Here is a 21,240-nt window from a genome sequence, read left to right as displayed (position 1 = left end):
GGTGGTGTGTGTAGTTGTGCATGGTGGTGTGTGTAGTTGTGCATGGTGGTGTGTGTAGTTGTGCATGGTGGTGTGTGTAGTTGTGCATGGTGGTGTGTGTAAGTGTGCATGGTGGTGTGTGTAAGTGTGCATGGTGGTGTGTGTAATTGTGCATGGTGGTGTGTGTAGTTGTGCATGGTGGTGTGTGTAGTTGTGCATGGTGGTGTGTGTAGTTGTGCATGGTGGTGTGTGTAGTTGTGCATGGTGGTGTGTGTATTTGTGCATGGTGGTGTGTGTAGTTGTGCATGGTGGTGTGTGTAGTTGTGCATGGTGGTGTGTGTAGTTGTGCATGGTGGTGTGTGTAGTTGTGCATGGTGGTGTGTGTAAGTGTGCATGGTGGTGTGTGTAGTTGTGCATGGTGGTGTGTGTAGTTGTGCATGGTGGTGTGTGTAGTTGTGCATGGTGGTGTGTGTAGTTGTGCATGGTGGTGTGTGTAGTTGTGCATGGTGGGGTGTGTAAGTGTGCATGGTGGTGTGTGTAAGTGTGCATGGTGGTGTGTGTAGTTGTGCATGGTGGTGTGTGTAGTTGTGCATGGTGGTGTGTGTAGTTGTGCATGGTGGTGTGTGTAGTTGTGCATGGTGGTGTGTGTAGTTGTGCATGGTGGTGTGTGTATTAGTGCATGGTGGAGTGTGTAGTTGTGCATGGTGGAGTGTGTAGTTGTGCATGGTGGTGTGTGTAGTTGTGCATGGTGGTGTGTGTAGTTGTGCATGGTGGTGTGTGTAGTTGTGCATGGTGGTGTGTGTAGTTGTGAATGGTGGTGTGTGTAATTGTTCATGGTGGTGTGTGTAGTTGTGCATGGTGGTGCGTGTAGTTGTGCATGGTGGTGCGTGTAAGTGTGCATGGTGGTGCGTGTAATTGTGCATGGTGGTGCGTGTAGTTGTGCATGGTGGTGTGTGTAGTTGTGCATGGTGGTGTGTGTAGTTGTGCATGGTGGTGTGTGTAGTTGTGCATGGTGGTGTGTGTAGTTGTGCATGGTGGTGCGTGTAAGTGTGCATGGTGGTGCGTGTAAGTGTGCATGGTGGTGCGTGTAAGTGTGCATGGTGGTGTGTGTGTAATTGTGCATAGTGGTGTGTGTAGTTGTGCATGGTGGTGTGTGTAGTTGTGCATGGTGGTGTGTGTAGTTGTGCATGGTGGTGTGTGTAATTGTGCATGGTGGGGTGTGTAGTTGTGCATGGTGGTGTGTGTAGTTGTGCATGGTGGTGTGTGTAGTTGTGCATGGTGGGGTGTGTAGTTGTGCATGGTGGTGTGTGTAAGTGTGCATGGTGGTGTGTGTAATTGTGCATGGTGGTGTGTGTAGTTGTGCATGGTGGTGTGTGTAGTTGTGCATGGTGGTGTGTGTAGTTGTGCATGGTGGTGTGTGTAAGTGTGCATGGTGGTGTGTGTATTTGTGCATGGTGGTGTGTGTAGTTGTGCATGGTGGTGTGTGTAGTTGTGCATGGTGGTGTGTGTAAGTGTGCATGGTGGTGTGTGTAGTTGTGCATGGTGGTGTGTGTAGTTGTGCATGGTGGTGTGTGTAGTTGTGCATGGTGGTGTGTGTAGTTGTGCATGGTGGTGTGTGTAGTTGTGCATGGTGGTGTGTGTAGTTGTGCATGGTGGTGTGTGTAGTTGTGCATGGTGGTGTGTGTAGTTGTGCATGGTGGGGTGTGTAGTTGTGCATGGTGGTGTGTGTAAGTGTGCATGGTGGTGTGTAAGTGTGCATGGTGGTGTGTAAGTGTGCATGGTGGTGTGTGTAGTTGTGCATGGTGGTGTGTGTAGTTGTGCATGGTGGTGTGTGTAGTTGTGCATGGTGGTGTGTGTAGTTGTGCATGGTGGTGTGTGTAGTTGTGCATGGTGGTGTGTGTAGTTGTGCATGGTGGTGTGTGTTGTTGTGCATGGTGGTGTGTGTAGTTGTGCATGGTGGTGTGTGTAGTTGTGCATGGTGGTGTGTGTAGTTGTGCATGGTGGTGTGTGTAGTTGTGCATGGTGGTGTGTGTAGTTGTGCATGGTGGTGTGTGTAGTTGTGCATGGTGGTGTGTGTAGTTGTGCATGGTGGTGTGTGTAGTTGTGCATGGTGGTGTGTGTAGTTGTGCATGGTGGTGTGTGTAGTTGTGCATGGTGGTGTGTGTAGTTGTGCATGGTGGTGTGTGTATTAGTGCATGGTGGTGTGTGTAGTTGTGCATGGTGGTGTGTGTATTAGTGCATGGTGGTGTGTGTATTAGTGCATGGTGGTGTGTGTAGTTGTGCATGGTGGAGCGTGTAGTTGTGCATGGTGGTGTGTGTAAGTGTGCATGCGTGTGTGGCAGTTATTACATGGAGGTGTGTTCAACACATAGGCTTTCGTGACCAATATTATTCATAATCAAGTTGTTTTTGGGTTAAATCGCGTAAGTATAAATGTGTCGTAACCCTCCACCATCCGACACAGCCAGTAAGGTTTCTCATGTAAACAACGCACCAACTAGTTACTACTTCAATCCACACTACCGTACTTTAATCTGCAACATTTAGAATTTGAGTGACTTTTCGCATCATCGGGCAAATCGCCCGATGATGCTGGATGTAATTACCAGCATCGGTGGGCTGAAGTAGTAACTCATTGGCACGTGGTTTACGTTACAAACCTTACTGGCTCTGTCGGGTGGTGGAGGTTACAACACATATATACTTGCGCAATCTAACCCAAAAACCTTTATTGTGGAGGTGTGTGATACTACGTAGGTGGTGTGTGTGTAACTGTGTGGTGTGTGTGTGTATGTGTGTGTAACTGTGTGCATATGTAACTGCGTGCATGGTGTGTGTGGAACTGCGTGGTGTGTGTGTGTGGAACTGCGTGCGTGGTGTGTGTGGAACTGCGTGCAGGGTGTGTGTGTGTAACTGCGTGCGTGGTAGTGCGTTTGTGTAACTGCGTGAGCGGGGGTGCCGCTTGGAGCAGCACTGCGTGGAGCAGTCTCGTGGGGGAGCGCTGTGTCTGCTCGCTGTGCCAAGCGGTTAATGGTGCTCGTGTGCTGTGCTAGTGGAGCGTGGGCGAGCGTTTAGAAGGGGAGGGGTTGGGGAGTGGGGGGGTGCGGGTGTCGACGCAGCCTCGGGTGCCACAGTCATTAATTCCGCGCGCCGCACGCCGCCCTCCCAACCTCTGTCACGGATACTCACGCAGTAGACGGGGCGCGCAGTCTCGCCCGCGCTCTCCCTCTTATTAAAACAAAACCGTGAGAGGGAGAGAAGCCGCGGCGCAAAAAGAACACCCCCAGAATTCACGCCTTCACCGCGCAAATTTATTACAAGCTGCTTACGCTGTCACGCAGCACGAATGCCGAGGCGTGAAGTGTTTTGTCTATGGACCGCTGCGAAAAAACCTAATACATTTCTTTACATGAAACGGAACCGCGGTTTCGGAAGACAGGCCACCGGTTGAGAACCAGCAGGAAGGACCGAGGGCTTCCTCCCCCACCGCCTGGTGACGAGCAGCCACCGAGCGTCACCGACACCTATCCTCGCCGTCTGCCGTCGTTTGCCAGATCGAGTTTCCCAGGGCGGAGATCCCCGAGGCAGCCGAAGGATTCCACGGTGGGTGGGTTTTGTGGCGGCGTCCGGAGATGTCGTTACTCAAGCCGACCTTTTGCCCCTCCGTGCAGGAATCGCGGTGAGCATCGTGCCGGGAGCGTGCGTGGAGGAGACTGCCGACTCGACACTGTCGCACGTCCTCAACCTGTACCGGCGCACTGCCTGGCTGCACCAGAACCTGCGCGAGGGCACACGCGTCGCGTCTGTCGAGCAGGTGCGCGAGATGGCATCTGGCGCCGCGCGCATCCGCGGGGAGACGCTTGGCATCATCGGCTTTGGTGAGTTTACACCACTTTACTCGCCGAGCCCAATGCTCACCACTTTACTCGCCGAGCCCAATGCTCACCGCTACTCGTCAAGATCGGTGCTCACCGATACCAAGACCGGCGGTCACTGATACACCCGGAGACCGGAGCTCACCATGACACACCAAGACCGGAGCTCACCGATACACACCGAGACCGTTGCTCACCTATGCACAGTGATTGACACTGGTGGCCACTTGTCCTGACTGATACAACATAACTGCTTCGCGCTGATAGCCACTGGTGACACTCATATACACTGAAATCACAGATACTGCTTCACCCTACCACTGATAACGTTAGAGCTGATACCAGTAACGCTGATAATCACTAATGCTGATAACGATACTAAGAGAAACACGAATACGTTCTGCTTCGCTCATGCACACTGACGCGCACTCCTCCCGCTTAACACGCGTGCACACCATGCGTCGTTACATGCTTGCTACGTGTCAGTCTACACACTGGACACCCTTGCAATTCAAATGTTTTTTTCTCGGTGAAATGTTCCAATATGAATAGAATAATCCACCACACTCTTACCACTCACGTCGACCCTTCCACACTCACCCACACACACTTGCCTAAACCATCTCACTAACTCCACTTACTCACCGCTCAGCTATTCTCCACGCTGTCACCACTCACCTATTCTCCACTCTCTCACTCACCTATTTTCTACTCTCTCACCACTCACCTGTTCCCCACTCTCATTCACCACTCACCTGTTCTCCACTCACTCACCACTCACCTGTTCTCCACTCACTCACCACTCACCTGTTCCCCACCCACTCACCACTCACCTGTTCCCCACTCACTCACCACTCATCTGTTCTCCTCTCACTCACCACTCACCTGTTCTCCACTCACCACTCACCTGTTCTCTCACTCACCACTCACCTGTTCCCCACTCACTCACCACTCACCTATTCTCCACTATCTCACTCACCACTCACCTGTTCTCCACTCACCACTCACCTGTTCTCCTCTCACTCACTCACCACTCACTCACCTATTCTCCACTCTAACTCACCACTCACCTATTATCCACTCTCACTCACCACTCACCTATTATCCACTCTCACTCACCACTCACCTATTATCCACTCACTCACTCACCACTCACTCACCTATTCTCCACTCTAACTCACCACTCACCTATTCTCCACTCTAACTCACCACTCACCTATTATCCACTCTCACTCACCACTCACCTGTTCTCCTCTCACTCACTCACCACTCACTCACCTATTCTCCACTCTAACTCACCACTCACCTATTCTCCACTCTAACTCACCACTCACCTATTATCCACTCTCACTCACCACTCACCTATTATCCACTCACTCACTCACCACTTGACCAATTCTCCACTCGCTACTTCTCCTCTCATTCGTGTCTTGACTCCGTCTCCACTGCCGGCATCACTGGGGTTAAAGGAAACGCGCGGGGGAGAGATTCCGTGGAATTAATGCGGCGTCTGTGATATCGACCGCGCGCTCTGCCGGGGAGCCCCAGCCCGCACCGAGGCAATCGTAGCACTCGTCACCGCGACACGCGGCTTGTCAGCAGCCGCTGATTCCACTGGAGGGCGAAATCAACCACTGGACGAGAGCTGTGCCGACGCTGGAGGGACGTGCGTTGGTGTTAACTCACAGGCGGCACACCGCGCGAGTGCCGGGATCTGCTGCGGGTGTCTCGCTGCGTGGCGTGCGCGGCGGCAGCGGTTGTGCTGCGAGCTGTGTGTTGCGCAGTATGGTAGTGCTGCGAGCTGTGTGTTGCGCAATATGGTAGTGCTGGTTTGCTAGTGATGCGGTGACCGGTGTGTGATACCGGTTGTGCCGCGAGTGAACGTGTGGTGACAGATTGAGCTGCGTCTGCTGTGTAGTGCCGCTTCTTTGCGATGGGTACTGCAGTGTCTGTTGATCTGTGCTAAACGTGGCGAGCGGTGTTGAATACCGGGGTGGGTGGCGTGGCGGTGACGTGTGCTGTGCTGTGCGACACCTTTTTGAGCCGCCTGTCCTCTGCGCACTCAGGCCGCGTGGGGCAGGCTGTGGCGCTGCGCGCGCGCGCCTTTGGCTTCAGCGTGATGTTCTACGACCCGTACCTCGCCGACGGGGTCGAACGCTCCCTGGGCATCCAGAGGGTGGCCACCCTACAGGACCTCTTGTACAACAGCGACTGCGTGAGCCTCCACTGCAGCCTCAACGAGCACAACCACCACCTCATCAACGACTTCACCATCAAGCAGGTAAGCTGGCGCAAGGTCACGGTCCCGTCGCCGCCAAATCACTGGCGCTCCCCACCGTCGCTGCTGCCACCTATCACCTCCGTTACCACCCATCACGATTGACACCTTCACCAACGCTGCCATAACCAATACCACCGCCAACGCCATCGTCGCAAATCATCGTCGTCACCGTCACCACTGAACACCATTGACCGCCAACACTATCATGACCACTCTCGCCAACTTAATTATTCCCAACATTTTCAACACCCGCCACCAGTAGCATCGCTGTTTCTAATCTCGCCTCGTCATAACCCCTTTGCGAGCTCCACGGGTTTGTGTTTCCATCTCGGTGTTAATGGCGACGGTGGCGACGGTGCAGATGCGGCAGGGCGCGTTCCTGGTGAACACAGCGCGCGGGGGGCTGGTGGACGAGAAGGCGTTGGCGCTCGCGCTCAAGGAGGGCCGCATCCGGGGAGCGGCACTCGACGTGCACGAGATGGAGCCCTACAGGTGGGCGTCACGCAGCCCGCGACCCCATCTGTCACTCCACCTGTCGCACCGTCTGCCACCCTTTTCAATCCCCCCCCCCCCCCCTTCTTCGCCCTCTCCACGCACCGACCCATCACCGCTTCTGTCGTGCTGCCATCGTCAATAGATGCCGATCGTTGCCTGCGTGTCACCCCGTGTCCCCCGCGCAGCGTGAACCAGGGTCCCCTGAAGGATGCCCCCAATCTGCTGTGCACGCCCCACACGGCCTGGTACAGCGAGCAGGCCTCCCTGGAGATGCGTGAGGAAGCTGCAAAGGAGGTCCGCCGGGCCATCACCGGTATGCAGCCACCACCCAATCCTCCTGCGCTCTGAAAATCCTAAACCCACCCTGAACCCTGATGCACTTACACGTACCTCAATCCATCCCGATCCCAACCCGCACCCTTGTAAACCCCACGCGTGAACCCACCTGCTCTTGCGTGCGCCCCAAATCCACGGCGCATACGTTCCGTGCGCCGGCGTAGGGGAGACTCTGCGTCCACGTGCGCGAACGCTACGGGGGGTGGGGGAGAGTCCTGCCAGAGACGCGCATCCCCTGCCCTCCCACCCCCCCTCCCCTACCCTGGCGCTCCACTCCCCCGCCCCTCGGACGCTCGTTGTCCTCGGCGCCGCGACGGGGGTCCTCGGAGAGGGGACGAGAGCTCGCGTCACGATTCCTGTGGAGCTTCCACAGAGCAATTACGCGGCGTGTAATTTGTATTCCGGCTCCCGAGTCCCCCGCGCCGCCACCGCGCACTCCTCCCTCTGCCTCGGGGACACTTCTCGCTCCACCTGCCGCCGCTGCTGCTGCTGTAAATGAGTGTTGAGCGGCAGGGCGACGGCGCGATGGTAAAGCTCTGTGCCTCGCAGCAAGAAGTGCTCTCGGTTCCTTTCCCGGGTTTTTTCAGGTTTCCTTCATAGCTAAAAATGTACACACGATGTAATTGGGTCGTGGCCAAACATGCTGTAAAATATGGCCTGAGAATTACTCAATTGGGAATAAAAATCAACAACATTGCCCTCCACTGAAAATTCAGTGAGACGCTCCAAAATAGCCTTGAGATTCAGTGAGGCTTTCTTGGGTAAACAAGCATCGTGATAACAAAGCCAACAGTTGGTGCCCGGAGCTGCACATCAGCTCCTCCGTGCGTGTATGTGTGTCTGGGGAGCAGTGGCTTAGTGGTTCACGCGCTACGCTACGAACCTGGCAACCTGAGTTCTATTCCCGCTCACAGCCAACACTAGTGACATTTATCTGAGCTAGTCCTGGGCCTCCCCTAGGTCGACTCGGCCTCAAATGAGTACCTGGTGCAGTGTGTAAATATTACCACTTAGGAGACAAAGGCGGTTGAGCGTGGTGCTGGCCGCCCACCCCCTCGTGTGCTGTGCCAGCCTTTTTCGGTGCTCGCTAACAGCACTTGCCCCAACAGTCTGTTAAGGCTACAGGGGATGTTTGTCTGCATAGCATAGTGGTTAGCACGCTGGACTCCGAACCTGGTGGCCCACGTTCGATTGCTACTCATGCCTAATGTCGGCGATGAATATCTGAACCGGTCCTAGGTCTCCCCTAAGTTGCCTTAGCCTAAAATGAATAACCGTTGCGGTGTGTTCAATATCAGCACTGGGGAGACCCAAGGTCGTGGTGCTTCTTGTTCGCTGGCCCAGCCTTCATAGGTGCTCGCTAACAGCGCTCGCCCCACCACCGTATGTAGGCTATTCGGGGAATATGTTTGTCTTTGTAAGCATAGACTTTATAATTTGGTCTTTTGGTGAAGAGGTTGCCAGCCACTGATAGTTTTTAGTTTAGTTTAGCGATTTTGTTTAACATTATAAATGCTACACTAACAACATTGAGAAAAATGACAGTCCCTTAATTCACAGTAAATTGGCACTGTGGGGAGCACAGGCGGTGCTTCTGTCAGTGCTGTCAGTCAATCCATAACACTTGGGTCTGTCCCCTGACCTCCTTCCTGCCAGCACTGAGCCTCCAAAACTTGACGTGATAGCCTCCAAATGCACCTAGCCTGGCACAAGTGCAGTGGTGTCATCACTGTCTATTAGTAGTGAATGGTCAGTGTGGGCTCGTGAAGGCGGGAAGTGGAGATGTAACAACAATGGATTTCCTGCACCGCCCTCTGCTCACAACGTAGCCCCCAACAGTCTACGGCAGCTGTTACATCTATGGTGGGCGCCCATCCAATGACTACCTCGGCTGAACTCAGTATTTGGCGCCTGAGATTGTATGAAATCAGGCATTTTTCCGGATGATTAAATGGCCACAGTTGTGTGTAATTGTGTGGGGAACCTTGGCGCAGTGGTTAGCGCACTGCACTATAATAACAATAGCGAATGTCTGGACTGGTCCTGGGCCTCCCCTAGGTCGATTCAGCCTTACATAAGTACTTGGAGCGGTGTGTAAACTTTAGTTTCTAGGAGACAAGGTGGCTGGGGGTGTTGCTGGCCACACAACCCCCTCTTCGTGTGCCGTGCCGGCTTTCATAGGTGCTCGCTAACAGCACTTTCCTTTGATGGCCTGTGAAAGACTATACGGGGGAGAGGATCTTTTGTAATTGCGTGCGTGTGTGTACTCAGGACGCATCCCTGATGCCCTCAAGAACTGTGTGAACAAGGAGTTTTTCCCGACTGCGGCGTCGCACTGGGCCCCCATGGACCCCGGCGCTGTGCACCCCGAACTCAACGGGGCCGCGTACAGGTGCGCCGAGACCGCGGGGACCACGGGGTACACCCATGGGGACCACCAGGATCACGGGGACGGTCTCAAGCGAGGACTGCGAAGCGGCACTGCGAGCATTGTTGATGATAACCCTCTCGTGGGTTAAACTCGTGCGAAGGTCATGGGGGAGTTGGGGGCCTCCCAGTCTCTGCCAGCTTCGTGGCACGCAGCTGCAAAGACGCAGGCACCTATGCTACGGCGGCCATGGCTTTTAAGGACGTCGAGCGTTCGAGCCCCCATTGCCGCCTTGCGCGCCTCGCTTTGCTGCCCCGCGTTTTTATTTGACTCCTATTGTAGGACATTGCTGCACGGTAGCTGCTCGCTCCACAAAAATGTGCTGCGCTGACCCGTCTCCCCATCTGTGTGCGCGCGTGTCTCTGTATCCCCCCCCCCCATCTCGCGCAGGTTTCCGGGTAGCATGGTGGGCATGCCCGGCGGTGTGGATGGAATGATGCCCATCACGCACGGGCTGGCGCCCGTGGTGGCGCACCCTCCGCACACCCCCTCGCCCGGCCTTGGGAAGACTGAGGCGGAGAGAGACGGGATGGGGGGCGGCGGCGGAGCCCACAACCCCATGGGCCGCGACGGCGCAGACGACGGCCGGGGGAAATAGCCCCCCCGCCCTCCACTCCCCTAGTCGGCCGGGGGTCCCCTCCCTCTGCTGCCCAACAAGGTGGTGCCACGGGTGGGAGGAAGGGGGTGTAGGGCTGGCCGGGGGGGGGCAGTGGGTGCATGCGTGTGAGTGAGGGGGGGGCCGTGAGCAGAGCCGGACGCGTCCCGGCGTGCGCGCGCGCGTCCGTGTGTGTGTGCGCGCGTGTGTGTGTGTGCGCGTGCGTATCCGTGCCCGTCGAGAGAGCGCGCAGTAATGCACGTCACGTCCCGTGCGTCCGTTTTAACCCTTCCGCTGGCCACGCAGAGCCGGCATGGCGTGATGAATGTCCACGTTTGGCTAAACGTAGATGGAACCGCGTCCTGTCCTCGTTTCATCACAGAACAATCGAGGAGACGGCGGAGGCGGCGGCGCGCTCTCTCCGAATCCCCGCGTGTGCCGGAGTAGAGAGGCCGTGTTGTTTACTGCCGCTTGTTGAGGCGCGAGGCCCTCGGCTCTGGGTTTCCCCGGCAACAGAACAGCGCTGATGTGTAAACCAGTCAAACAACACGAGGACGTTTATAAAAAAAACACTTTATACATTTCTCGTGTTTGAATGTGCTTCTTTTTGACAGACGTTATCGTGATTGCCCGGCGAGGGTTCGGAACCAGTTACAAATTATATACCGTGGGTGATAAGTGGACATCGTGATGTCAAACGATCCATAATCAGGCCCGACCTCTCCCGCGACCCCGTGGGACGCGGGAGGCTCCTGAACTTGCGCCGGGAGCAGTGGGCGGCGCTAACGATGGTAATTTTCCAAAATTGGCCTCGTGGCGTGAACTCTTAAACAACATAAGCTCTGCCGCCTTTGGCTGCTGCTGGTGCCGGTGATGCCCATTGTGTCGAGGGTGGTAGGCAGGTGGGTTTTGGGGTAAGTCTGGCCAGGGTGCCCTTCCGGGTCATATGCCCCCTGGAGGGGCATGACGCCACGCCTCTGGGCGCAAATAGAATTCCCCTCCTGCGGTAGAGATGGAAAGAGCGATGAGCGCACAACTGTGGTGAACGTGGGAGGGTGGATTGAGACATGGGGGTGGGGGTCACATTTTGCTCGGTGAAGCCAAGTCCGTGGTGACAAAAAAAAGGTGGTCGAGGCCGAATCCCATTTTAAACGCGGAGCGACAAGGGTGCACAACTTCGAACGGTGGCCGTGAGTGGAGTTGGGGGGGGAGGCATCCACACTTGGCGAGGGCAGAGAGTTGCGGGCGCCACCCGAGGGCACCGAGAGAGAGGCCACAGCTGCGAGTGCTCAGACGTCCTCTCAGTTTGGGCAGCGTTCAAATGCCCATTTAGTCATGCCATGACCCAGAGCCCTGACCTTGACCCTGATCGGCCACCAGGTTCCGCGTCGGATGGGATCGGCGAGTGGGAAGAGTGAGCACGCGGGGCAGAAAATGCGGATTTATTCCTGATATTTATTAGACGCAATGGGTTAAAGCGTACAATGTTAAACGTTGATTATGTAACGCATTAGCATAGCTGTTTGTATTTTTTTTATTCGTTTTCTTCCACAAGCGGGCTACGGTGTCTACGGGGTTCTCCGTGTCGAAACAAAGGGGTGAGGAGTTTAGGACCCCCCGACCTTTTCCCCCCTACAACCCCTGGGCTGGGTTTTCTCCCGGTGTGGGGAAAGTTTCAAAGCTCGTCCTTCCAGGGAATGCTAATCACTGCACAGGCACGGACGTTCAGCGCACCAAACCCCCATGTGCATGCGGGACTCCCGGAGATCATTCCTTTGCAGCAGTGGGGGTCAACGGAGGTCACCTTGTCTTTTCACAAATCAAACTGGTGTGGGGGGGGCCCCCTCCAACCCCAGTGTACTTGGGGTGGGATGACCCCACCCACCTTTCATTCCTTGGTTAAGTCTGAGCCGGTGTCACGGACCGTGCGTAACAAGATCTTCTCTGTTCCCTTTCCCCCACACCCTCCTCAGGGTGATGGGGGAAGGGGATTGTACGCCCTCTAGCTTCTAAGAGTGGGGGGGCTCCTCGGGGGGGGGGGGGGGGTTAGAGGGGTCCCAGACTCCACTTAACGCTCGTGGGGCCGGAAAGCCCAGCAGCTCCTCGCGCCGCCTGCGTAGCTGTCTCATCACCATCACCACCACCACCATCATCGCCATCATCATCATGATTATTATTGGGCCGTGAGGTTGTGAACTTTGTACTAGTTGTGTTAGTTTTAACAATTAAGGTTATTAGTCATGTGTTTTACGCATTTTGTGGACTTTATAGCTGTAGGGAAGTTCCCTAAATCACTGTGACTTGTATATTACCTTTAAAGGAAATTAAAAAAAAAATTATTAAAAAAGCCCCCCGCATTGTTGCTGGTTTTTATAAGCGAGGCTTGCGCTGTGGCGTCGCCCGTCCTTGGCTGTGCCGCCCAATCCCGGCTGGGTCACCTGTCCAGGGGCGCCGTCGACCTTAGGTGAATCGCGCAATGTGGAGTGCGTTGCCTGTCCAGTGTGTCGCCTGCTCGCGGTGCCGCCCACACGCACCCACACCACACACCTCCACCACGGACAATCCCAGCATATAATACGACGGTTCCAGAGAAACTCGTGCCACAGCTCCATCCCACCCCGCGACCGACTCCGCAGCCCACTCCATGCTGCCTGGTGGGGATGACGAGCCCGGGAGGAGGACGGAGTGCATCTCTACTCTTTGTTTTTTTCGGTAAAGTCACGTAGTTAGAAATAAAGTAAAACAAATCACGACGTTTCGATTGCAACACAAGCAATCGTCATCGGGTGGGAAAACCACAGCAAGAAAAAATTGCTGAAGTGGGAGAGCTTGCGTTGCAATCGAAACGTCGTGATTTATTTTCTTTCTAACTACGTGACTTTACCGAAAGAACCAAAGTATGGATTCCTGCTGGCACGAAAGCTTCAAATCAAGATTGGAGTGCATCTCCTCAAGCGGCAAGTCCAGTGAGCGGACACCAATGCAGGAGGACCGTGTGTGGGGCCCTGGTGGGATCCCTTTATGAACGAGAGCAACATCCCCTGTGTCAGGTCACACGGTGCCGTGGACAGCGATGGTGTCGCGGCGAGGCGCACTGCACTGCTTGACCCGGCGACCCGGATTTTAATTCCCACTCGCGACCGATAACGGTGGCGTGTATTTGAACCGGGCCCACAACTCCTGTAGGTCAATGCAGCCTTAAATGAAAACCCGCCGCAGGGTGTAAACATGAACCCTGGGGAGACAAAGGCGACCAGGCCGACTGTTAGCCACCCACCCCCTTGTATGTCAAGCACTTGCCCCAGCAGTCTGCTAAAAGGCTATTCGGGGGTCTTAGGTCTCCGAGTGAGTGAGTGAGACCATATGAGGTCCCTGTGTGCGTGAGATGCCTTTGAGGGCCAAGTGTGAGGTCCACCCTTGCACTGATCCCAATTGGAATGTCCCTTGGTCCCCGTTTCCCTTGGTCCCCATCCCCCATGTTCCTCATCCCACTTGGTACCCGTCGCCATAGGTTCCCATCCCCCTTGGTCTGTATCCCCTTTGGTCCCCACCCCCCTTGGTCCCCGTCCCCATAGAATTCTGACGCCCATGTTCCCAGAGTTCACGCGGCGCATTCACAAGAGACGCCAATTAATAATTATGGAACTCTTTTTATTAAACACAAATTATCCAACAGTCTCGAAATGCCATGAATATGTACCATAAATATATAAGATGTCGGATTCCAAATCATTTAGCTATGCTTGCTGATAACATGGATACATGAACAGAAGATGTAAATGGTTACACGATCTCGGAAAGTACTGCTACGCTTCAACTAATCATTTAAAAGCGCCCCTTGTTCCTTAAATTAACAGCTAACATCAGGTCCGGCGTAACGAGAATCAGCTGAGTGACCGTCTGTGTCAAGGTGCGTGACGAGGATGCGCAACTCCAAAAGCTTTGCAATGCGAGTGTCAAAAGTTATGAGTGCCGTTTATACACCGGTGGTGTCTCATTACACGCTTATAGCTTATTCTGCACTCTCGTGTCCACGCCGTGTCCACGCCGTGTCCACGCTGCCCCCGGGGGACACGCGGGGCACGCCGCTTTACCCCCCTCTGCGCCCTCGGGAGCAACGCGACTTTGAGACCCCCCGCGACGCGACACGGGGAAGGCAGCTGGACGCGGGAGCGAGCGCGGGGGAGGAGGGGACGCGGCTCTACTTAGCACCGCACCGGGAGCGAGAGATAGGAGAGTGGGGAGAGGAGTGGGGGGAGGAGAGTGAGGGGAGGAGAGTGGGGGAGGAGAGTGGGGGGGAGGAGAGTGGGGGGGAGGGAGTGCGCGCTCTACACGCCGTGTGATCGCACCCGAGGCTCGCGGTCACTGAAACCGCACGCGCGGTCACCCGCATCGACCACGCGCGGTCAGCCCCGAACGTGCAGGCGCGCGCGGTCACTCGCGGCACGACACGCAACGCGTGCGCGCTCACCTGCGCCCTGCAGGTGGTGGGGCCACCTGAACTACGCGCGTGCGGCCGCCACTTGACACGGTACGTCGGTGGAGGGGTGGAGAAGGGGTGGGGGGCACGTGAACGCCTTTGGTAGCCGGTGAGGGATTCGCGCAGTGCTGCAGCTGTGTGGGAGGTGCTGCCGGCATTATTGCTATTTTGCAAGTCGGGGATACAAAAGGGGCCTCGAAACCAACATCGACCACAGCTGCCCCGACCTCAACTCCTCACACGCGCGTAAGTGTCCGTGTGTGTCTCTGTGTGTACATCACATGTCTCTGTGAACAGCGTGCGTCTGTGGTTCTCTGTATGTCTGCGTGTCTTTGTGCAAGTATCTTTCTGAACGCGCAACTCTGATATAGCCTAAGGTTATCAGGAGTGTGTGTACAGCACGTGTGTCTCTGCGGTCGTGTGCGTCTTTGTGTGGCGTGTCTGCACACAGCATCTATGTGGTTGTGTGCGGCTGTTTGATGGCCTCACTGTGTGTGTGCCCGTGTATATCTGGGTGGGTACGAGTGCTCGTGTGTGTATCTGTGTGTGTGTATCTGTGTATGTATCTTTGTGCGTGCAGCTGTAGTGCGTGTAGCTGCGCCTGTGTATTTGTATGTCTGCGTCTGTGTTGGTGGTTCTGTATCCGTGGGTTGCCGCGTGTCCGTGTTCTCGCCGTGTGCGCCCGTGCCAATGCGTCGTGTTGTCTTGCTCATCCCTAGTCCTCGATGTGTCTATGTGCCTGTGTCTCCATGGGACACGTGCGCCTTTCTCTATGCGTCGATCTCCGTGCATCCCCCGAGCGTGTCCCCCCCCGAGTACCGCGCGCGGGTCGAGGGTTCAGGCATCGCCCGCGAGGCGGGGGGGGGGCGGCGCGTGGAGCCGCGGGCGCTCGTGGGGAGGAGGGGGGTCGCCCCCCTCGCTAATGACTTAATGAGTAATTACAGCTCGAGGAGGAGTCACGCGCCCCGGCAATTACCCCGCGACGAGGGGGGTTACGGCAGCCTCCCCTCCACCAGCACCGGACGGAACTCGAGGAGGCTTCTTGGTGATGACCCTGCGTGGTTCCAGGGTCAAATGTTAAGGTGAAGGAACTTGACCGTGGCCCCGTCAATCCTCGGGTCAGCGGAATAAGGGGCTAAGCCACTGCCTCCCCACGCGCGTCTTAAAGCCAAGCGCGGATACGATACAGGATATAATAATATAAGAATAATGATAAGACGTTACATCGTATACAAGTGTTGGTGACAATCATGTCAAACACTGCAGGATATAAGTAACCGCTAGCGTCGTGTATAAATGTTGGACCAAGGGTTCACGGGCGGGCCGCAGTGGAGTCACTACACGGCCCCCGAGCAGCGTCGCTGAGCTGATATCATCACCGCCATCACCACCACCACCATCAACACCATCACCACCATCAGGGTCCGTGTGGCTGCGTCGTGGCGTGTGTAGCCGTGTAAACTTTATGCAGCGCACGGTGAAGTGGTGTGAGACGGCAGAGGGACGGGGGGGGGGAGATGCGGGGAGGGGTGAGGGTGACAGGGAGAGTGGTGGGGGGTGTTAGGGTCTAGATGGAAGGGAGACCCCTCTGGCCCGCCGCACATCGCGCCTCCTGCGCGCCGACGAGGTGCGGGTGATGGTGCTGCTGCTGCTGCTGGTGGTGCACGGGCGGCGTGGCCCCGTGCACCTCCCCGGCGCGTTCGTGCGCGCGCCGGTGGTCCTGCAGATACCACTTGGTGGTGTAGCGCTTCCCGCAGACGTCGCACGCGAACAGCAGCACGCCCACGTGCTTGAGCACGTGGATGGTGAGCGCCGAGGAGGTCTTGCAGCGCAGGCCGCAGCACGTGCACGTGAGGCTGCTCTTGTCCACGTGGTGCCGCTTGGCGTGCTCACGCACGCACGCAAACTCGGCCAGCAGCTCCTTGCCGCAGATCTGGCATGCGGCGCGCGCCCCCGACGAGGACGAGGAGGGCGTCGAGGTCGAGGAGGAGGTCGCGCCGCCGCCACCACCGCCGCCGCCTTCGCGTGGGGGGGCGGGGGGTGGCGGTGCCGACGCCGGCACGGGCGGCCCCGCGGGCAAGGGCGCGGGCACGGCCCCCGGGGCCGCCGCGACGGAGGCTGCTCCGTTCTCCCGCCGTGGCGAGAGGTCAGCGCAAACAGCCGCTCTGGACAGCCGGGTGGGCTGCTGCTGCTGTTGTTGTTGCTGTTGTTGCTGTTGTTGCTGCTGAAGCTGCTGCTGTTGAAGCTGCTGCTGTTGAAGCTGATGTTGCTGCTGTTGCTGCAGTTGCTGCAGTTGCTGCACAGGTTGGTGATGATGATGGTGCAGGTGATGGTGCAGCGGGGCCGGGTGTCCACCCGCTGCGGCCGCCGCGGCTGCGGCCGCCGCCGCGGCGGCCGCGACCTGCACCTGCACCCCGGCCTGCGGGAGCTGGTGGTGGTGGTGGCAGAGCGCGTGGCCCGGGGCCGCGGCCGCGGCCGCCCTCGCCGCCAGGTGCCCGAAGTAGTCCCCGTACTCGTACTGCGCGTCCAGCCAACTCGACAGCAGATTGTTCTCCTCCTGGCTCCTTTCCAGCTGCTGCTGCTGCTGCTGCTGCTTCATGCTGTGGCCACCGCCGTTGCTGCTGCTTCCGACACCTCCGCCGATGCTGATGCCGATGCTGTTTGCGCTGACGGCCGCGTGGTGCAGCAGCTGCTGTTGGTGCAGCTGCTGCTGCTGTTGCTGCTGCTGTTGCTGCTGCTGCTCGTGCGCACGCCTGTGCTCGTCCAGATGCCACTTGGTGGGGTAGCGCTTCCCGCACGTGTCGCACGCGAACAGGTAGATGCCCATGTGGCGCAGCACGTGCACGGTGAGGGACGAGGAGCTCTTGCACTGCGCGCTGCAGCTCATGCACATGAGCGACTGCTTGTCCATGTGGCGCTTGGCGTGGTTGCGCAGCGCCACGAAGTCTGCGGGCAGCGCCTCGCCGCACAGCTGGCACAGGCCGTGGGGGCCGCTCATGCCCGCGGCGGCGGCGGCCGCGACTCCCCCGTTGGTCGCCTGCGAGGAGGAGGCGGCGGAGGAGGAGGCGGAGGAGGGATCTGGCCGCCTCGCCTGCACGACTCCCCCAGGCGTCGAGCCATTACTAATCTGGGGTCGCCTGGCCCCGCCGCTCGCGTTTTCACGCACCATTTCCAGGATTGTGTACGTCTTCTCGCTGCCGCCCTCCCCCTCGCTCACCACCGTGGCGGGGAAGCTGTCCGCCTGGCTATTGATTTTCCAGGGCTGTCTCGGGTGGTCCCACAGGGGGCTGCCCCACGGGAGGCCGGCCACGTGCCGCGCGTTCACGTCCCAGGGCCCCCGCTGGCTGGGCTCCCACACGGCGTGGGTCCCCGCGGCCGCCAGCCCCGGGTGGTGGTGGTGATGGTGGTGGTGGTGGCCGCTCAGGTGGTCCCACGGAGCGGCCCGTTGTTCCCACAGCTGGCTGCCCCACGGGAGCATGTCGGGCAGGAAGGGGGTGAGCTCCGAGTAGTGTGTTTCCATATCACTCACCCGGGCCCCTGCCAAATTCAAGACACCCCGCCGCCGCCGCCTGCAGGGAGGGAGGAGAGCGCGGGGGGGAGAGGGGAGAGCGGGGGCGGCGCGAGCCGGTGAGGATATTGAGAGAGGAGAGAGTTGAGAGCGGGGAGAGAGAGATGCGGGGGGGGGGGGCCCGTTACCGATCCGTCTATTGATCAAGCCCCGCGGCCCCGATCTCCGCGCCACAGGTGTGGCCCCGCGCGGGGCCCCCGGCTTAGTAGGGGCGGTGGGCGCCGGTCCCCGCGGCGGCGGCGCGGAGCGCGCGGCGACAGAGACGACAACGACAACAACAACAAAGCGGGGGCGAGGAGGAGGAGGAGGCGGCGGCGGCGGCCCGGGGCGCGCACCCCATGTCTGCTGCTAATGGCGAGAGGCCTGGGCCTACTGCCTCCCTCCCGCCCGCCCGGGATGCGCCCCCACCACCACCTCCCTCCCCCCCGGTCCCAGGGAAGAGGAGGAGGAGGCGCGGGGGAACTCGATGGGACGATGAGCCCCGTGCGCGCGCGGGCAGCAGCGGCGACGGCGAGAGGAGGAAGCGGAGAGAGAAAAAATCGCGGCGTCCCGGGTCGCCCGAGGGGGGCTCGGGGCAGGTGGAGGCGCCTCCCCCCCCCGGGCTAATTTACACCGCCGCGTGAGCCGCGTCAACCGCGCCGCTCGCCGTGTCAATAGGGGGGTTCGCAGCCAATTAATCATGGCCCCCCACAGCCCCCGCGCGCCCCCCCCCACCACCACCACCATCTCTCTCTTCTCCCTCCCCATCATCCTCCTCCTCTCTCCTGCTGCTGCTCCCTTCTCTCTCTCTCCCCCCACCTCTCCTCTCTTTTTTTTACAAATTTTATTTTTTTATTTCTTGGCCACGAAACCCGAAGTCGAGCTCCGAGCTCCCGCACCGGACGCGCCGCCGCCGCCGCCGCCCCGGGGAGGCGCGGGAGGAGACGCGGCGAGGAGGAGGAGGGTCGCGGGGTGTCCCGGGGTCCCCGCGCCGCCGCCGAGCCGCGCCGCGGAGATGGAGCCAAACCTCAGGATCTGAGTGCCCGCACCGCAGACATGATCCGCCTCGGGACGAGCTTAATGTGGAGCGCGCATGCGCGCCGCCTGTCAGCCCTAATGAGCGGAGGGGACATCGCTTTGTTTACACACTCGTTTAGCGCTGATGGATGCCGCCCCGCGCCGCCAGCCCGTGCCGCACACTCAGCGCCATTTCACGACGAGGGGCCCCCCGCCGGGCCCTGCCGCGCTCCCCTGTCCCGCGGATTGCTCGGGGGGCCCCCACCCCCATCGCCGCGCCCCCCCCACCCCCATCGCCCGTCCCCGCCCGTACCCCCTCCGGTGCGCCGCGAACCCTCCCCGGAGCTCCCTCCCCTCCCTCCCTCCCCTCTCTCTTCCTCCCTCCCATCCACTCACTCAAGCGCACCACCCACACCGCCTCCCCCCCCTCCTCCCTCTGTCTCCTCTCCCTCCCCCACTCCTCCCATCCACTCACTCACGCCCCCCCCTCTCCCCTGCCGCTCCCTCCCCGTGCGTCGTGTGCGTTACGTGAGCGCGTCCGTGTGTTGTGGATGTGTGTAGCCCGTGCTGTCTGTGTGTGTGTAGCCCGTGCTGTGTGTGTGTAACCCGTGCTGTCTATGTGTGTAGCCCGTGCTGTGTGTGTGTGTGTGTAGCCCGTGCTGTCTGTGTGTGTGTAGCCCGTGCTGTGTGTGTGTAACCCGTGCTGTGTGTGTGTGTAGCCCGTGCTGTGTGTGTGTGTAGCCCGTGCTGTCTGTGTGTGTGTAGCCCGTGCTGTGTGTGTGTAACCCGTGCTGTGTGTGTGTGTGTAGCCCGTGCTGTCTGTGTGTGTGTAGCCCGTGCTGTGTGTGTGTAGCCCGTGCTGTGTGTGTGTGTGTAGCCCGTGCTGTGTGTGTGTGTAACCCGTGCTGTGTGTGTGTAACCCGTGCTGTGTGTGTGTGTAGCCCGTGCTGTGTGTGTGTGTGTAGCCCGTGCTGTATGTGTGTGTGTAGCCCGTGCTGTGTGTGTGTGTGTAGCCCGTGCTGTATGTGTGTGTGTAGCCCGTGCTGTGTGTGTGTGTGTAGCCCGTGCTGTGTGTGTGTGTGTAGCCCGTGCTGTGTGTGTGTAGCCCGTGCTGTGTGTGTGTGTGTAGCCCGTGCTGTATGTGTGTGTGTAGCCCGTGCTGTGTGTGTGTAACCCGTGCTGTGTGTGTGTGTAGCCCGTGCTGTATGTGTGTGTGTAACCCGTGCTGTGTGTGTGTGTAACCCGTGCTGTGTGTGTAGCCCGTGCTGTGTGTGTGTGTGTGTAGCCCGTGCTGTATGTGTGTGTGTAGCCCGTGCTGTGTGTGTGTAACCCGTGCTGTGTGTGTGTAGCCCGTGCTGTGTGTGTGTAGCCCGTGCTGTGTGTGTGTAGCCCGTGCTGTGTGTGTGTGTAGTCCGTGCTGTGTGTGTGTAGCCCGTGCTGTGTGTGTGTAGCCCGTGCTGTCTGTGTGTGTAGCCCGTGCTGTGTGTGTGTAACCCGTGCTGTGTGTGTGTAGCCCGTGCTGTGTGTGTGTGTAGCCCGTGCTGTGTGTGTGTGTGTGTAGCCCGTGCTGTCTGTGTGTGTAGCCCGTGCTGTGTGTGTAGCCCGTGCTGTCTGTGTGTGTAGCCCGTGCTGTGTGTGTGTGTAGCCCGTGCTGTGTGTGTGTGTGTGTGTAGCCCGTGCTGTCTGTGTGTGTAGCCCGTGTTGTGTGTGTGTAGCCCGTGCTGTCTGTGTGTAGCCCGTGCTGTCTGTGTGTAGCCCGTGCTGTCTGTGTGTGTGTAGCCCGTGCTGTGTGTGTGTGTAGCCCGTGTTGTGTGTGTGAAGCCCGTGCTGTCTGTGTGTAGCCCATGCTGTCTGTGTGTGCGTAGCCCGTGCTGTGTGTGTGTGCGTAGCCCGTGCTGTCTGTGTGTGTGTAGCCCGTGCTGTGTGTGTGTGTAGCCCGTGTTGTGTGTGTGAAGCCCGTGCTGTCTGTGTGTAGCCCATGCTGTCTGTGTGTGTGTAGCCCGTGCTGTGTGTGTGTGTAGCCCGTGTTGTGTGTGTGAAGCCCGTGCTGTCTGTGTGTAGCCCATGCTGTCTGTGTGTGCGTAGCCCGTGCTGTATGTGTGTGCGTAGCCCGTGCTGTCTGTGTGTGTGTAGCCCGTGCTGTCTGTGTGTGTAGCCCGTGTTGTGTGTGTGTAGCCCGTGCTGTCTGTGTGTAGCCCATGCTGTAT

The 21,240-nt window shown here is 58.3% G+C and overlaps 2 protein-coding genes across 6 annotated transcripts in view; one reads left to right on the top strand and one right to left on the bottom strand.

Moving 5' to 3' along the window:
• The window catches only part of LOC144935005 (C-terminal-binding protein 1-like), a 48,640-nt gene extending 36,620 nt beyond the window's left edge, over window positions 1-12,020 (top strand). For all 5 annotated transcript variants that reach the window (XM_078861289.1, XM_078861293.1, XM_078861291.1 and 2 more), the window contains 6 exons: window positions 3,651-3,857; window positions 5,921-6,135; window positions 6,497-6,627; window positions 6,816-6,943; window positions 9,238-9,358; window positions 9,785-12,020. In XM_078861289.1, coding sequence (XP_078717415.1) covers window positions 3,651-3,857; window positions 5,921-6,135; window positions 6,497-6,627; window positions 6,816-6,943; window positions 9,238-9,358; window positions 9,785-9,992 — 1,010 coding nt within the window. In that variant the 3' untranslated portion in view covers window positions 9,993-12,020. The remainder of the gene's footprint in view (window positions 1-3,650; window positions 3,858-5,920; window positions 6,136-6,496; window positions 6,628-6,815; window positions 6,944-9,237; window positions 9,359-9,784) is intronic.
• Window positions 12,021-15,077: 3,057 nt separating this feature from the next.
• LOC144934986 (uncharacterized) lies at window positions 15,078-19,304 on the bottom strand. The gene is made up of 3 exons (XM_078861252.1): window positions 19,187-19,304; window positions 18,916-19,051; window positions 15,078-18,038 (listed from the first exon to the last, which is right to left on the bottom strand). The coding sequence occupies exons 1-3, from the start codon at window positions 19,302-19,304 to the stop codon at window positions 16,037-16,039; spliced, it is 2,256 nt and encodes a 751-aa protein (XP_078717378.1). The 3' UTR covers window positions 15,078-16,036.
• Window positions 19,305-21,240: the final 1,936 nt, after the last annotated feature.

The sequence above is a fragment of the Lampetra fluviatilis genome, chromosome 12 (genome assembly GCF_964198595.1).
Source record: "Lampetra fluviatilis chromosome 12, kcLamFluv1.1, whole genome shotgun sequence".
NCBI lineage: Eukaryota > Metazoa > Chordata > Hyperoartia > Petromyzontiformes > Petromyzontidae > Lampetra > Lampetra fluviatilis.
The sequence above is the reverse complement of the archived record's forward strand: the minus strand, read 5'-3'. Positions and strand labels throughout refer to the sequence as shown.